The 18,412-nt window shown below is 35.5% G+C and overlaps 1 protein-coding gene across 7 annotated transcripts in view; it reads left to right on the forward strand.

Annotated features, from left to right (window-relative positions):
• The window catches only part of LOC109109693 (alpha-1,3-mannosyl-glycoprotein 4-beta-N-acetylglucosaminyltransferase C-like), a 103,243-nt gene extending 92,967 nt beyond the window's left edge, over positions 1-10,276 (forward strand). For all 7 annotated transcript variants that reach the window (XM_042744215.1, XM_042744212.1, XM_042744213.1 and 4 more), the window contains 3 exons: positions 6,698-6,849; positions 7,647-7,794; positions 8,811-10,276. In XM_042744215.1, the coding sequence (XP_042600149.1) occupies positions 6,721-6,849; positions 7,647-7,794; positions 8,811-9,967 (1,434 nt within the window). In that variant the 5' untranslated portion in view covers positions 6,698-6,720 and the 3' untranslated portion in view covers positions 9,968-10,276. The remainder of the gene's footprint in view (positions 1-6,697; positions 6,850-7,646; positions 7,795-8,810) is intronic.
• The last annotated feature ends 8,136 nt before the right edge of the window (positions 10,277-18,412 follow it).

Below are 18,412 nucleotides of genomic sequence, written 5' to 3' on the forward strand. Positions count from 1 at the left end.
TTTATTCATACATCAAAACAGAGAGACATTCATCAGATCCTCACAGTAAAGCACCACCTTCTGTGTAGGAGAGCTGCTAAAAATAGGCTGCCATCAAGACTTGGGATGGGGATATAAACAAAATCTATTCTTTTATCTCATAGAAAGGTTTAAGTATGAAACTTCACGCAACACTGAGAGATGTCAGATGTTTTAGAGGAAAGTTCGAGACCTGGGTGTGAGGAAAGAGATCCCTCAAGTTCTAGACAACAAGTGTCCGCACTGTGTTTACATATTGTCACTTGCGCAGAAGCAAAAATCCTACTTCAGCTTTCCCAGCCTGCTGCAAAAGGAACAAACAAGAATTATTTTGACTCAGCAGGGTTTAGTGAAAACTATGACTTGATATTTCTTGTATCCTTTTTTTTTTTAAAATGGGAAATGTGCATGTGGGTGGCTCTGTGTGTGTGTTTTGTGTCTGACAGTGTCAGCAATAGTTGAACAATGTTTTTCATGTGTTTTAGTGAGGATTCTGTAGTTACAAGCTTGCAAACTCTCCAGAGAACATCTAAATGCCTTAAGAATGTGTTGATGAGCAAAACCGATGTCAGGAGGTGCCATTTCAGCAGACACGTACAAATGCTGGCATACGCACAGACATTTAACAGCAGTCGGATTATTGAGAAACGAAGATGTGCTGTGTTAGTGATACATGATAATAGTATGCTGGCATACTGCTAAATTTGTATAGCAGCATTTAGGTTTTGTTAAAATATTTTTATTATTATTATTATTATTATTTTTTTTTTTTTTTTTTTTTTTTTTTTTCTTTAACAGATGTTTTTCATTTCAAGCAAGCAGATTGTACTAAAGTTTACTAGGTTATATTCATAGTTTGGTTTAAACTGCTTATGTCAAATCAGTTTGCTTTGTAATGGAAAACATGATAAAATATTCAGTTTGGATTAAATTACTTAGTAGCAAGTTCGCTATATTCATGAGCAGAACTGTAAAATAGTGAGTATTAGTCCATTAAAAAATAGATAAATGGGCAGAAAATCACTTTAGTAAGTATGTGGTAATTTATATGCATAACATTTATAAATAATACCTTTTATACAATATATTGTCATTATTAGATAAAATATATACTTTATATTATAATGATATGTTTTATATTTATATAAAATATTATTTATTTTTTTAATTATTATATAAAATATTTTATGCTATATAGAAATTATTATTTACACATTATAATTTTGTTCTAAATGGCACATGAGAAGAAAACAAACTAGATTAACCATATGTGACCATATACAACCAAATCTAGGTCTGTTAAAAAATAAATAAACAACAAAAGTTGTATTTTGGACTTGTAATATTACACTATGCTCTGGATTCATTTGTATACCGTATTTAGTTATCTTTATTCTAATTTAGTAGTTTGTGGTAATAAGGGGTTAATAATAAGCTGTATAGAATCATAATTGTAGCTTTTAATTGCACTTCTTTTTCATCATTTACAACTGCTAATAATTAATGACATTGTTTAGTCAGAATCCTGGGCATTTGCAAATGATTAATCAATGCTTTCATATGAGCATAGTTTAATAAATTAGTCATAAATCATAGCCTTTTATTTTCTACCACCACAAACAGGATGAACCAGACTTTTTTTTCTCAAGGGTTTTGATTGCACATTTTCCACAGAGATCTATGATCCTTCACATAATTGTATTTTACTATTATTATTTTTATTTATTTATTTAATTATTTTGTAATTAAGCCTAAGGGCAAATTTCAGTAAACAAGGCTCTAATGCACACAAATTGATTAACACAAAAAATTTCATTTAATTAACAAAAGTTCATTCACAGAACTGAGAACCACAGTGTTCATCTAGAGGCGGTGTTTCTTATCATCTGAAGCCGTTTCCCTTTTTCTGCTTTTCAGCCCTTTTGTTGAAGAGAAAAATCTATTTAAGTGGCTGAAGCTCTGACACAAAGCAAGAGCAGAAAGCTGTAGAATCTGCTGGCTTAATTGATTATTTGCGCAGAGCTGTATATCAGCGAGGTGCAGCATACCCTTGGGAAATAATGTAAAACAGATAACAAGATCAAATGTGGAAGAATTGCTTTCTACTGCCAGCTTTATTAATCTGTTTCTCTCTTAGTCAAAATGGCTTTTTTTCCCTCTCCTCTATGCAGGTTTTTACATTAAGGCAAGGTACGCCTCTGCGTCCCAAGTAGCATAAAAGCTACAGCTGAGGGAGGTTTTATGAAGCTGTTTTGATTTTAAAGAATATGGGTGGCTCATGATTTCAACATTAGCTTAGCATTCGAGCTGTGTGTGGCAGGGAAATTGAAAGGGTTTAGCTGCGTTTTGGCTTGCTTTTTAAGAATTAGGAATTATTCAGTGACAAGATGCTTTAGAGACTTAATTTACTTTAAAACTGAGCTGTTAGGACATTAGTGAGCTCAAACGTGCCTGTATTTCGGCCTTAAAGGATCAGGCTTGTGGAAAATACACAACACTCGCTTGCAGATTTACACCAGTAAAACAGCCACAATACCCTCATGTAAATGGCCTTGTAGGTTCACTCTTTATACTCAAGATGCTGCGAGTGTTTGTATTAAATCCAAATCAAACCAAGTGCTCTCTAATTCCACATTCTCTCATAGTGCATTTACATAACAAAAATTGCATAGCAGTCTCACAATCTACTAGACATCCTTCCTCAAACATCTTTCTAAGCCATTTCCAACTTTGTAAACTGATTTGTTTTTCTTATTCATGGGGTCTTGCGGGCACATCAGACATGACTGTAATTGCCTTCCTCTCACCAGGGAGCTTCTTGTTTCTCATTCTAAAGTTTATTCTCTATTTCATGTCACCAAGGCAAAGAGAGAGACGGCACCCTGGGAGAAATGACACTCCCTCCGTCACCAAGTGGAGAGTGAAAAGATAAGAACGGTGGATAAATATCAGCAAATGCACAGCTCGAAATGATGCCAGCACAATGCTCTCACTTTAAAATGAATGGGTGTTTATAAGTACACTTCCTGTGAGTTTGGGAAAACTGTGGCAGTTTGCATTAGCGAACGCAGCGTAATGCACAAACAAGCTGATGTTAGTCAGAGGGACCATCTGGATTGCCTGTTTTTATGAAATCAACTCTTTGGATTACTCCACTCGTTCTCTAATTGAGCCGCTACATTTAGCACGGCGGTACCGCTCTAAATGGCCAGTTTATATTGACTGCTAAAAGAGCTGCTCACCCCGGGAGGTGATGATCTATAGAGCGGCAGGAAGTGGGAATGAACCTCAGGTTATTTACGTCAGCACTCCCTCAAATGAGACCTCTGCAAAAGCGCGATCCTTGGCAGCTGCCTGTAATTTCAACTCTTCCAGAATCAGACCCTGTCAGGTGTAATTACGCAACAGATGAGCTGGTGGTTTTGCCTTTTACAAACTAAATCTGTGGCTTTAGTCTGAGAAGAAATGCAGTCATTATTAAATCTTTGTTTTTCTGCCATTTTTGAGGAGTTTTAGGTTACAGAGCTCAGAATTGATTTTTTTGTTTTGTTTATGTCAACAAGGTCCACTTTCTGCATCCATGAAAGAAGGAGGGATAATGTCAGCTCAGCTTAATACATTTCTAATGGATGTTTTATTTTCAGCCTGAGGGTGCATCTGAAGTGTTTGGACACTTGGAGATTTGAGGGGGTGGTAGAATACCTGGGAAATGCAGCCAGTTTTGCAACAAGATATTTGGAAACATTTATAATGCCATTTTAACTAACTGTCTGCTTGGTTCAAGAAAACATTTTCATCTAATTTTCTTTCTTGCTTTTTATATTACCTAATTTTTCTCATCCTCTAAGACTTTAAATGGTTGTGCAAGGTATGCTTATGAAATTAGGGAAAATTCACCAAAAATGAAATTATTCTGTCATCATTTACCTTAATGTATGACTGTCTTTATTTTTTGTGGAACACAAAAGATTTTGAATAAAGGCTGTTTTTTTTAATGAAAGTCAATGGGCTCTTCAGTTGTTTAAACTCAACATTCTTCAAAAAATCGTCATTTGTGTTCTGCAGAAGAAGAAAAAAGACATGAAAGTATGTAAATGCTAACGTAATTGTCTTTCTTTTTTAGGGGGTGGGAGGGGTCGTCAACTATCATTTTAATTCACCTCCTGCTACTATTAGTTATTAACTCAGTTTTAGCATTCATACAACCATCCATAACAAAAATAATAATAATAATAATTAAAATCAGAAATTTCTATGATCATCAAGTTGGTTTGCAAGCCAAAGTTTTAGAATTAGGTATCATTTGATGTATTGCAAATCCATCAGTGGTCTGTAATGGGTCTGCTCTGGTTCTCCTCACTTCACCGCCAGTGGAGGATGAAGCAGGTTTTCAGGCTGAATCAATCCAACATTGCTATTACGCTGCATTAACATTACATGAATCCACCTGCATGTATCAAAATGCAAAATGGTTTGAACTGGAAAATCTAAAAGCCAGCCACTTGTGTAATTAAATGCCCAAGAAAATGAAATGTGCAGTACAACTATCAGTTTGGCAACATGAGTTTTCTGTCTACATTCTGTTGTTTTATAATCCTTTGGTTTAAGAAGGGTTAAATGTTCTATTATAAAAAGTGCATTGGTATTGGCATTGGAGGTATTTGTACAACAAATTCCAAGAATGCAGTGTGTCTTTGTGTACGAATGCATAGCGTTTTCTTGTGACTTGATTAAAAGTTTATTTGACAAGAATGTCATTAGGCTGTGAAATATGTTTTTAAAATGCATTAAAAAGATATGATGTACTCTACCATTAATTTTACATTTTTTAAATGAAATGTTTATGAAATAAGCTCACCAAAGCAGCATTTATTTATCTGTCAAAATATAGTGAATTGTATATTGTTAAATATTTCTACAAATTAAAATAACTGTTTCTGTTGGAATATATTTTAAAATGTAATTTTTCCCTGTGATACAAAGCTGAATTTTTCAGCAGCAATTACTCTTCTGTGTCACTTGATCCCTCAAAAAAAATTTTTTGTAGCATTTACTGTTTACTGTCTATTTATGTCACTTTTGATCAATTTAATGCATCCTTGCTATATTTATTATGTGTTAATTTCATTAAAAAAAGACCCCAAAGCCTTAAATGGTACCCTATATTGTATAAAACCACACATGTGTGGTCTCAATGTGTTCACTGCTTTTTAAGTACAAGCAAGAGCTCACAGAATATTGGTTTGACAATCCCCAGTTGAAACAGGTTGGCGGTAGGCAGAATCGATAAGCATCTGGTCATGGAATCGGCTGTAAAGTTATTTTGTATTCCATTAGTGGTCTAAGATGCTTTCCAAGAGCCATCAAAAAGGCTGATACACACAAGCCTTCCAAAACACTTGTGTCCTTCTTTCTATTCTTGGACTACTCGTGTAATTTGAGGTCAGAAATAAAAGAACGCCTAGGGCCTATTTTATGCACATAGCTGAAATGTTTTTTCTTCTGTTTCAAAGACAGTCACTCCAACTATGTATCACCAGATGAAGATAGCTGAAATTGAAATGCCATTTCTCAATATAGCCTCTTAAGAACCATACTTTGTACTTGACGCACAAACCTCAAAAATGGCAAAACAAAAGGACTTAAAGGCACAGAGTGCATACTTTGCTAATGCCTGGTGAGCAAGGTCGGGATATTAACCTCACAGCGTGTTCCTTAGCTGAAGTCTGTATTATACCTACATCGTTGTCGGGTTAATTACTGGGCTTAGAGGCACACAAGCCTGCTGCTTATTTTTAGTGTGACCTTATAGTGAATGCCCTGTCTTATATACAAAAAGAAGTGCTTCTCTGATTGCTGCACAGCCAGAAATTGGTGGCAGTTTTTCCTGAATAATAAGGACATGATCATTTTAGTGAGCTGCACTTAATTTTCACTGTTAGAGTTTTTACAGAAACATTTTTATTTAAAAAAATACTTATTTGATGTGGATTTAGCCAGAAAATGATACTTAAGAACTATTCTTTTATCAGGTTTATGCAAATTCAGCATTCAATCAACACAGCATTCTGAGAAATGCCTTGTCCACAAAACATTTATTAAATATGATAAGCTGTCAATCATCCAATCTGTCTGTCCGTCTGTCTGTCTGACTGACTTCAAGGCTTTTTAAAATCTTTTAATACTTTCACAGTTTATCAAGCCTGTAATTTGCATTTGACTTAGTTTTTCTATTAAATCAAACAAATAAATAAATTTGTTATATGCATTTCGTTGCATGTGTTTCTTCCTTAAATTCAAATTTCATACTAAATTTCATCTCTTCATCATATTTTATACCTTAGTTCAAATTCAATTAAAATTCAGGAATTTAACTGGAATGTCAAAACCATTTTCAATTCAGTTTTGAATGGTGCACGGTCCTGATTTCCCTATTTTTAACCCAGTGATTGATTGATTGATTGGTTGGTTGATTGATTGATTGATTGATTTTTTTGTCTTTTACTTTTTCCTTTTGGTTTTGTTTTACTTTATATGAGACAATTATGACTGTCAAGTTCCAAAAAGCACAATAAAATGACTATTTGTAGTCCGTGTTTCAGCTCTTGCCATTTATCTTTGAAATTTAGCATATCATTGTTACATCCTGATGTAGTATTTTCTCTTTGTTTTCTATCAGATCACACCGGCAGTGTTTCCATCATGAGACTGGTGTTGAAGTACTTGGACAAGATGAGGTGTTTCCGGAAACGTTCCACCATTCCTTTTCTGGTGGCTCTCATTACCTTCCTGCTTTTCATAAACCTCTACATCGAGGATGGCTATGTGCTGGTAAGTTTGTTTACCTGTTAAAATCCAGCAGGTAAATTACAGAGGTCAATTAATTTACAACATCAGTGGAGCAGATAACAAGACAATAGTGGGCTTCACAACAACTTGACTACTGTTGTTGCATGTGATTTAGCATTAATTATCCTTGTGCTGAAAAGTTATTTTGTTTATATGCTTTAATTACCAAATGTTGCGTGTAAGACTGCCGGTGCTGTGCTGTGCATGTATAATTATCAGAACTCATGCTGCAGCCTATTTAAAATTTGATGATGTAGAGGCAGTCCAAAAGCAAGAGACACATTTATTATTCATGAGGCCAACTTTATGATCAAAACTTTGTGATCATAACATGTCGCGTGTGTTTGTCTGTTGAATTATTCAAAAGTTGTACCCATTTTGACTAAGTGACTTTTCTAAATAACCCCCATTTAATTGAAACACAAACACTTTTATAGCCAGCAAAAAAAAATTTAAAGTTTGAACAGTTCATGTGTGGTAAAAGACATTGAAGTATAGCAATGATGCCATCATTTAATACAAGATAATTTATTTAAAAAGTTTAGTGAGTAATATTGTGTGTACAATTAATTATTCAAAGGCCATCATTTACATTTTATGAGATTATACAAGAGTGTGCAAGAATATTGCCAAATCTAAAAATAATAACCTGCAGCACTTAAAGGAGTCTAAGCATTTCATGTCTATATATTCTGGAGACTCTTTCTAGCTTTAGGAATGCTGTGAAAAACTTTGACTTACTTTAGACTTCTGTCTGTCTTGGATGTCATGTGTTTCAGGAGGAAGACAAACGTCAGTTACGAGAAACCTCAATGCATCCGCTGAACTCAGAGCGATATGTTCATACCTTTAAAGATATCACCAATTTTTCTGGAATGATCAATGTGACTTATCGGTACCTCGCTGGAACACCTTTACCTCGGAAGAGTAAGATCGCTTTGCTTTGTACACATTAGTATTATCAGTACACACATGGTTTAACAAATTCTAAACAAATAAGTAAAAAAAAAAAATATGTTCAAATCAATGCAAAACTGCACGATTCTATTATCTGTGATCTAGCATTTTGAGTTGCGCATTTATTTATTTATTTGCCTTCTTCTGTATGTGTATGTATAGGCACACACACACACACACACACAAACACAGATCCACACATATACCTCTATACATACAGAAGACAAAAATTAAATAAATGCACAATTCGAATTGCTAGATTATAGGCCTCATTTATAAAATGTTGTGCAGAAACCATTCTAAATTTGATCTTACAGTCATCTCTCAAATCTGTATGTGTGATTCATAGAATGAACGTATGCACAGAAAACACACGTACACCCCTCTTTCAGATGTGAAATCTATGAATCGCAAATAATCTTGAACTTGCACGCAACTGAATTTTTTCAGCTCTCTGCCTTGTAAACGACTCCTAATTAATGTCATTAACATAAAAATATCACCAGTCATCGTCCAAACAGCGGGCTGCAAAAATAGCTTACATTTTCAAAAACCTGCAGTACTCTGAAGAGAAAAGTGTGTATGTCTGCTCAGACCCTGATGTGATGCTAAGCACTTTTCCATGTCAAAGGCAGTTTTTACAAATGAGCGTTCATGTGGATTTAAGCATGCACACACTCTAAGTTCAATAAATGAGGCCCCACACGTGTAGATCTCTTTAAAAATGCTTTTCATAATGTCAAAAAAAAATGTAAAAAGTAAAAAAGTTGAACATCCATAAAATTAGATCACTTTACTTCCTAAACAAAATTAATACTTTTATTGAATTAGCACATAGCTTGTTCTTGCTTTGAGCTTACATTTAATAAGGTCTAGTGAGATTTATGCATAAATAAGAAAAAATAAGATACACAGTGTAGACAAGGTGTCAGGTCAGGTCAAGGCATACATTCTCATACTCCATGATTTTTCATGTTCTTTTGCAGAGTATCTTACCATTGGATTGTCGTCTGTGAAAAGAAAACGAGGAAACTACCTGCTGGAAACCATCAAGTCCATTTTTGACCAATCAAGCTACGAGGAGCTCAAAGAGATCGTCGTGGTTGTCCACTTGGCAGACTTCGACCTGGCATGGTGTGAGAGCCTAGTTCAGGAAATCTCAAGGAAGTTCGGCCACCATATCATTGCAGGACGGCTGCTAGTTATCCATGCACCTGAGGAGTACTACCCATCCCTGGATGGGCTGAAGAGAAATTACAATGATCCAGAGGATAGAGTACGCTTCCGTTCCAAACAGAATGTAGATTACGCGTTCCTGCTCAACTTCTGCACCAACCTGTCAGACTTCTACATGATGTTGGAGGATGATGTGCGCTGTTCTCGAAACTTCCTTACTGCCCTGAAGAAAGTGGTGGCATCTAGGGAGGGATCATATTGGGTGATGCTGGAATTCTCCAAGCTGGGCTACATAGGGAAGCTGTACCACTCGCGAGACCTTCCTAGACTTGCCCATTTTCTGCTCATGTTCTATCAGGAGATGCCTTGCGATTGGCTTCTTATCCATTTCCGAGGCCTACTGGCCCAGAAGGATGCGATTCGCTTCAAGCCTTCCCTTTTCCAACACATGGGCTACTATTCCTCCTATAAGGGGGCAGAAAATAAACTCAAGGATGATGACTTTGAGGAAGACTCCCTTGATATCCCAGACAACCCACCTGCCAGTTTGTATACAAACATAAATGTATTTGAAAGCTACGATGCTGCCAAAGCTTACAGTAGCGTGGATGAGTACTTTTGGGGCAAGGCCCCATCCACCGGGGACTTTTATGTAATAGTGTTCAACAAGGCAACAAAAATCAGCAAAATCAAGATCATCACGGGAACGGATGATCGGCAGAATGATATTTTGCATCACGGAGCTCTAGAAGTGGGGGAGAAATTAGTAGGAACCAAAAAGGGAAGGCAGTGCTCCACCTATATAACTTTAGGGGAGTTTAAAAATGGAAACATTGAGGTTCATGATGTGGACCACAAGATAGCGTTTGATATTGAGTGTGTTCGCATTGTGGTAACGGCAAGTCAGAAGGAATGGCTTATCATTAGAAGCATAAGCCTCTGGACTACACAAGGTGCCAGTCAATGAGAACTTTTTTCAACTGTAGCTAAAGGCACAAGTATCTGCTTATTTATCTATTTATTTATTTCTGCAATTTCTAAATTATTTATTCACCTGAGAAATCTTTATTTATTCAGATTTATTCATTTATTCAGACTAATTTAAACGCAGTACAAGATTTCACACATCTGAGGCATTTCAGCTAATTTTGACATAAACGATTCAGACAATAATTTTTTTTTAATATATAAAGACATTTAGAGTACAAATATGTGTACCCTCTTTTTCCATTATTACTACATAATGTGTACTCCTCAGCAAAAAAAAAAAAAAAAAAAAAAAGAATATGATCTGGGTAGATTGTTTTTTTTTTCTTTTGTTTGGGGTGTACCCTGCAAAAAAATGAATATAGAGGGCAAAAAAATATATAAAATAGACATATATATGTTTTTTTTTTTTTTGCCCTTTATATTCAACCCAGACCCATTTATGCGTGAAACTATACACACACACACACACACACACACACACACACACACACACACACAAACACAAATATTAAAAGTTTTTCTTGCTTGAAGCAGAGGTCTGGTTAGGTTTGTGCTTAAAAAGAAAAAAAAAGAAAAATTTGCCAGTGAAGTAAGAAAAATAATCTTGCATCAAAAAGTTCCTGAAAAACAACTCTTAATATCTTGCATAATTTTGCTTTTAAGTAAATGTGTCCTGTTTTTAAAAAATGTTTATATATGTTTTAAGAAATTTTTCACAGTTAAGCTATTTTCCATATTTTAACAGACAGATATATTCTATTATAGTCATTAAAATGTTGCTTAAAGCTGAATTGTAAGCACTTCATTTCGGTTAAGTTATTTTTTTTTTTTTTTTTACTCTTTTCTTCTATACCTCTAAATATTTGCTTATCCTGCTCTCCTTTCCACCAACACAGGGTCAATATTGCCTTGAATATACAATGTATTGTGGCATGAATCTACTCAACATTTTATACTATCTCCCCACTGAACGATAACAAAAAAGGTTATTCAATCAACCTTGGGCCAATAGGGTCTCTTTAGTGTAGTTCTGTTTTGTTTGTGCATTTCTTCAGGCATGGACTGGAACAGTGTGGCTATTCGCCCATCTTCTGAAGTGTTGTGATTGGACAGTACAGTGACAAATGAGGTAAACCTCCTTCCCCTTTTCAATATTTTCCTCCTATTTTTTGCTCAGCGCAATTTTACCAGGGTAAATTGGATTTTGTTTGGCTCATTCCCCCATAAAATTACACCAGCAACAACCACCCTAGTGCAGACCATTCTCACAGCAAACCCCTGGCTGGAATTGTTGGCCGCTACATCTAAATGCAGTTTTGTGTCTTTGTGTGAGTGTAGACCATATCTGTCACTATTTGTATTTGTTTACTCTTTGTTTACCCAAATGACTTTGTCACAAGATGTTTTGAGAGACATTAAAACTTGGTTTCACAAACATCTAATTACTCTGTCACACGAAAAATGCAATAATAAGACAACTGTTTACATGACTCTGTAATGTTGCAGAAAGTGTTTATCTCCTGTTTTTCTCTCTTTATTATAAGACAAGACATTTTTTTCCATTGAAAACAACTCATTTTCTTTGGTCTTCATGTTATCACACTGCAGTTTATACGTGTGTAGTAGTTCATAGTACCAAAAAAATAACCTGCACATTGCATGATTTTTGCAGTTGTCTTTGCCAACACCCAAGATACAAAATTGACAGTGCATTAAAAGATGCTTTACACCGACATATGTCAAAAGTTAACTTTGCCATAGTTATCAAGAAGCCATTACTAGCACTATTTCTCAGGCTAGAAATGTTTCCTTGTCAGTTTTTTTTTTCTCCAGTTTATTTGAAGTGAATACCTCTTGCCCAATTGTATTTGTGAATGGTCTTTTGGATGCATTTCAGACTTCTATGGCTATTTAATGTCACAGTATGTTTTCGATAGTTTTGTAATGCTTTCTTGTGAGCAAAGCACAGGTCCTTTTTTCAAACAGCCAGCTAAATTTTAGGGCTGGGTGTTTAATAAAATGTTACAAATTAAAATATTGGAAGGTTTTGTCTTCCTAATGAAATCAACTGACTAAATAATTGTTCATGCATGAGCTAAGAAAGAATGCCGCAGTGTTAGTACGCCTGTCGGTTTTAGGCTTTATGACTTGTTTTCAAGTGTCTACTCTGAACTTGACTGGCATTGTACTGTACTTGATTTGTAATTTTACTGTACTAATACTACATTTACAGCAATGGACATCTCACGTATTGTGCTGCATAGGTGAAGAGAATGTGTTATGATGTAGAGTTCTGTTGTATTTCTCCCACACTGTTTGTCACATGGTACTGTAACTATATTGTAAAATTACATATATTTTTTTACATTTATCATTAGAACTGTTTGCCTTGTATATTGTACCTAAATATACATTGACTCAAGTGCTGAGTTGACAAAAATGAATGCCATTTCATCATTGGAAATCCAGTGATTGTAAAGTAAAACACTTTTGGGAAAACAAAATACTTTTTAGTAGAGGTCTAAATACATTTGCATGCAGATGCACACATCTCTCCTGCAGTAAACTGGCTGGATGCACAGTATTAGACAGCATGGATCCACTTGAATATTCCCTGACTTATAAGTTCTTAGGCCTGCTTTTGTGTGTATATGGGTGAAAACAAGTTCAAATAAGCCACCCTATTCAGAAATTCCTCACTGCTGTGGAAATAAACATAAGCTTGTGTGATAAAGTATATAAAGTAATTTTAGAGTCTTGAAATGATCACAGATGTCAGTGGATTCTATCAAACCGTGGCCCAAAGCAGTAGCTGCCTCATGCATTATTTATTTGTTTATTCATATGCTTTGTGTCATGTTAATACATTCATAATGAATTTACAGTGCTTAGGCTATTTTGGCTGGATTTTCTGTTTCTACTGCACAATGTATTACTTCAGCTTAGAGTATTTTGTAGAAACAAACAATATATGGTTTTCTCTTAAAATGATTCTGGTTGTTGCACGAGTTAAAAAAACATAATCATATATAAATTTTACACACATTGCCACAGTATAACAAATATTTCCTCAAGGCTGTGCAATTGCTGTCTTTTCCCTCCGAGTAAATCTTGAAGTGCTGCTCTTATGATGAGTGTCAATGATTTTGCAACACATTTGCTTATAAATTTCAGATTGTGTTTTTGATGAAATCCTTAACTGGTGGATTGCAGAAATTGGGTTGCAGGTCTGTTTGGGGGAAAGTGGAAAAAAAGCTATGATAAATTCAAATAATATAATGCAACTGACAATGTAATTGTGCATGGATAACCTGACACATCTTTTTTTTTAAAAAGGGGAAAATATTTTCATATCTGCTTTTGACATAAACAAATTTGACAGATGCCAACATTTATGGGTTGCTTGACATTTTCAAGAACCATGAAAAAACTACATAAGGTAGAAGAAAATACAGTATAGTCTGTGATATTAAAAGTAGGCATTTTTCTTCTATTCAAAACTCACTTTAATATTTTTATATTTTAAACTTATTTTCCTGATCTTACAATCAATAAAGTCAATAGAGTCATTACCCTTATAGAAATATACATTATTTTTTGTGATAAATAAATAAACATCTGAGATCACTTGAAGAACACGTTTTTTTTTTCTATTCATTGGCTTAAATCATTTCTGTTTCACCAGTCAGAAAGTCTCTGGCTTGTAAAAAAAAAGGGGGGGGCACTTTAATGTTATCTCTGAATTAAAACATGCTGCTACTCATATATTGCACTCGGAGTCAGAGGACCAATGTCCGAAAATGGTGTCTTATCTAACTTCTTCATTGGTCATGACAGATCAAGAGCGTCCTCTGGCTTTGCGGATGAATGGACTAAACCATTTGAAAGTGTTTGACCAGATAGGCAAAACTTGTTAAGTTTTTAGGATATCTATATGGCATTAGCATATTGTGATAAAAGTTCATTATTTTCCATAATGTAATGATAAAATTAAACTTTCATATATTTTAGATTCATTGCACACCAACTGAAATATTTCAGCATTTTTTATTGTTTTAATACTGATGATTTTGGCATACAGCTCATGAAAACCCAAAATTCCTATCTCAAAAAATTAGCATATCATGAAAAGGTTCTCTAAACGAGCTATTAACCTAATCATCTGAATCAACTAATTAACTCTAAACACCTGCAAAAGATTCCTGAGGCTTTTAAAAACTCCCAGCCTGGTTCATTACTCAAAACCGCAATCATGGGTAAGACTGCCGACCTGACTGCTGTCCAGAAGGCCATCATTGACACCCTCAAGCGAGAGGGTAAGACACAGAAAGAAATTTCTGAACGAATAGGCTGTTCCCAGAGTGCTGTATCAAGGCACCTCAGTGGGAAGTCTGTGGGAAGGAAAAAGTGTGGCAAAAAACGCTGCACTACGAGAAGAGGTGACCGGACCCTGAGGAAGATTGTGGAGAAGGACCGATTCCAGACCTTGGGGGACCTGCGGAAGCAGTGGACTGAGTCTGGAGTAGAAACATCCAGAGCCACCGTGCACAGGCGTGTGCTTTTGAACCAGAAACAGCGGCAGAAGCGCCTGACCTGGGCTACAGAGAAGCAGCACTGGACTGTTGCTCAGTGGTCCAAAGTACTTTTTTTTGGATGAAAGCAAATTTTGCATGTCATTCGGAAATCAAGGTGCCAGAGTCTGGAGGAAGACTGGGGAGAAGGAAATGCCAAAATGCCTGAAGTCCAGTGTCAAGTACCCACAGTCAGTGATGGTCTGGGGGTGCCATGGTCACGCTGCTGGTGTTGGTCCACTGTGTTTTATCAAGGCCAGGGTCAATGCGGCTAGCTATCAGGAGATTTTGGAGCACTTCATGCTTCCATCTGCTGAAAAGCTTTATGGAGATGAAGATTTAATTTTTTCAGCACGACCTGGCACCTGCTCACAGTGCCAAAAACCACTGGTAAATGGTTTACTGACCATGGTATTGCTGTGCTCAATTGGCCTGCCAACTCTCCTGACCTGAACCCCATAGAGAATCTGTGGGATATTGCGAAGAGAAAGTTGAGAGACGCAAGACCCAACACTCTGGATGAGCTTAAGGCTGCTATCGAAGCATCCTGGGCCTCCATAACACCTCAGCAGTGCCACAGGCTAATTGCCTCCATGCCACACCGCATTGAAGCAGTCATTTCTGCAAAAGGATTCACGACCAAGTATTGAGTGCATAACTGAACATAATTATTTGAAGGTTGACTTTTTTTTGTATTAAAAACACTTTTCTTTTATTGGTCGGATGAAATATGCTAATTTTTTGAGATAGGAATTTTGGGTTTTCATGAGCTGTATGCCAAAATCATCAGTATTAAAACAATAAAAGACCTGAAATATTTCAGTTGGTGTGCAATGAATCTAAAATATATGAAAGTTTAATTTTAATCATTACATTATGGAAAATAATGAACTTTTATCACAATATGCTAATTTTTTGAGAAGGACCTGTATATAAAAGTTAAGTAATCCATTAACCCTTTAAGGTAAACAGTTTGGACTAAAATCCCTAATGGAGCTGGAAATATTCACCAGAGCTCAGGTATTTGACAGGTATGTGCTGGTTTATTAGCCTTCGTTATAAAATGTCTCAGTCCTGTTTTGATTGTGCATATTTTAATTTTTTCTCAACTTAATCTATTACTGTAAGTGGAACATTTCACAAAAATACATTTAACCTACTACAGTATATTACTCTATAATGCTATATATTTGTAAAAATTGACAGATTTTGACAGTTCAACATGAAGTACAGCAAAGTGATGTGACTGTAAACATTTACATTTCTGACAGCTGAGACCATGAAATGTTGACAAACCAAAGTTGAGGTAAATTACAATTCTGGCATTGTTTATTTTTCTACAAAGTGAGTTATAAGACTAAAATGAATCTCCTAATTGTCCTTATTCAGCCCTTGCCTATAGCGTTGAAAATTATTAGGCCTGTGCAGTTCATGGTAATATTGATTTAAGTATGTTTCCTAGTTTTCCCCTGTTCTGCCTTTATTGTTGCATTAATTGTTGTTCAGCGTGTCCAGTTCATGGTTATATTGATTTCATATTGTGTTTGTGTTATATATACTCATTCTTCTGCAGTAATCCACCCCCCCCACCCCCCACCCCCCCAAAAAAAAGAAAAAAAAATTAAAGGATTTCTGAAAAGGTGTAGGCTCTGAAAAAAGACACTAACTCTTATATAAAGCTACTGTGGAGCACCCTACCAGTGAAGCCGGCTCTCAATAAGTAATGCACATTTCATTGAGATTTCACAAATGTTATTACTTTTCGCTTTCTCATTTTGATCAAGTACTACAATGTATTTTACACAAAGGTTTTTGAAAGAAAAAATGAAAGCTAAACTGAAAATAGTTTTTACAGCACTTAGCAAATTCCTTCTTTGTTTAATATAATTAATTTTACCATGATAAATGATGGGTACAGTAGAAGAGACTTCAGGCAACTGTAACACACTTAACTTCTTCAAGCACAAATAAATCAAAGTGATGAAATTTATTTAGCAGATGATTTGTAAAATTCTCTTTCTGCCTGAAAAAGGAGTGTTTTGTTTTAAGAGAATATTTGAGCAAAGAATTGATGTATGAAAATATTTTTGCTTAATTATTTATTTATTTTTTTCAGTGTCTGATATTGTTGGATGCTTGTGAATTGTAATTTTGATTTCTTGTAATACATTTCAAGTTATGAGTGAATCATTCCCTTTTTGAGCCTTTTGTACTGTTACAGTACAGTACTGTTACATTACAGTTACCTTTGAAACATACAAATGTTTCTTGTACTAAAGGATGGCAGGTAAATTTGCAATAATCTGTGCTTTATGAAGGATAATATTACAATTGTCTTCCTTATCATTCATCTTTCCATACAGTAGAGCAAGAGTAATACTAAACCTTGCAATATTTCATAGAGTGTATATATGCATTACAGTCGATGCATACTCATAGGTAACATTAACATGTACAGGAAGCACTCATAATAATTATGTATATCTCAACAACTGTATCTCAAAAGATCATTACATTCATTAGGCAAACACACATATGCAGAGTGTACTAGAAAGACCTTTTTATTGCAGACCCAGCAATTTCAGCATTTTCAGCACAGGTAGAGAATGCTGAGGCCACAGCAGCACTGCCCTTCAAAGTGGAGTGGAACAAATGCTGAGGTGAGTCCATATGGCAGGCGAGATATGTGGGAAACCGTAGCTAATGTGCATTTTAAAAGGTGTCAGAATGGTCCAGAAAAACCAATATGCCATAATAACTCCTGGCCCCGCGCGGAGCATCACCCAATCGATTCGAGGTTTCCATGGCAGCCGGTCTGCGTAAATAAGGTTGCAAACCATACAATCAGATGATGTGAATCTGAGGCGGAGAGGCTTCTCTTATCCTATTCCCAAATGATCCGCCATGCTCAGGATCTCTCACACCATCTGATTCCCAGGAAAAATCATTATAGATGTTAATACCTTAAGAGAGGCAGGCAGAAGATAATAGGCAGGGAGTGGGAACCAATCGATTGTTTTTTACTCAAAAAGTTCAGCTGAGTTTCATACAAAAGTAATTCCACTTCGATCTGTCTCAAACTGCAAGCTGATTAAGCCCCAGAGCACTACAGTGAAACTATAGATTTATCAGAACATTAATATTACACTGTTAATGTGACAGCATGGGGGTTGAATTTGCAACAAAAGGCATCTCTTCGGCAGAACTTTAGCCTGAAAGATAAATATATCGCTTTAAGATAGAAATAATACCACATTTGCCTCAGGGATGTTTAAGTAGAAGAGCTAATAAAAGCTTTAAATAGTTGACCCCTTTAGGGATTATAAAAGCATGTACGTCACATCACCTAAACATTTGTGATTGAGCTATAAGGAGGACAGTAACTTTGCAAGGTTGCCAGACATAGATAACCAAACGTTCCAGTGAAATAAATGCATGGAAACATTACACAAGTCCTAAGTGTGTTACTGCAATTGCCTTAATAGAAGTTTTAGATGGTTTTATGTAATATGCTACAAAATAAAACCATGATTGACAACAAAAAGAGTGTTAAACAGTTTTGCCGCATTGAAAACATTTCCAAGTAAAAATGTTTATTTTTGGTTGCCACCCAGGAATTTTTAAAATATTACCCTTAGATAAAACTTTAAAAGTGTGGAGGAAAACAAATATGTTGAAACGTGTGAATTATGTGTTTTTATTGAACCCAACACCTCACATCTCTCCAGTGGCTTGAATTACCACCAATCTGTGAATATTTTAAGCTATTTATTAGAATGGCAGCTGCAGTAAATCAGAGCTTACATTACTAGCAATTAAATAAACACTATCATATCCTAAAAATTAAATGT

This window comes from Cyprinus carpio, chromosome B18 (genome assembly GCF_018340385.1).
Source record: "Cyprinus carpio isolate SPL01 chromosome B18, ASM1834038v1, whole genome shotgun sequence".
Classification (NCBI taxonomy): Eukaryota; Metazoa; Chordata; class Actinopteri; order Cypriniformes; family Cyprinidae; genus Cyprinus; species Cyprinus carpio.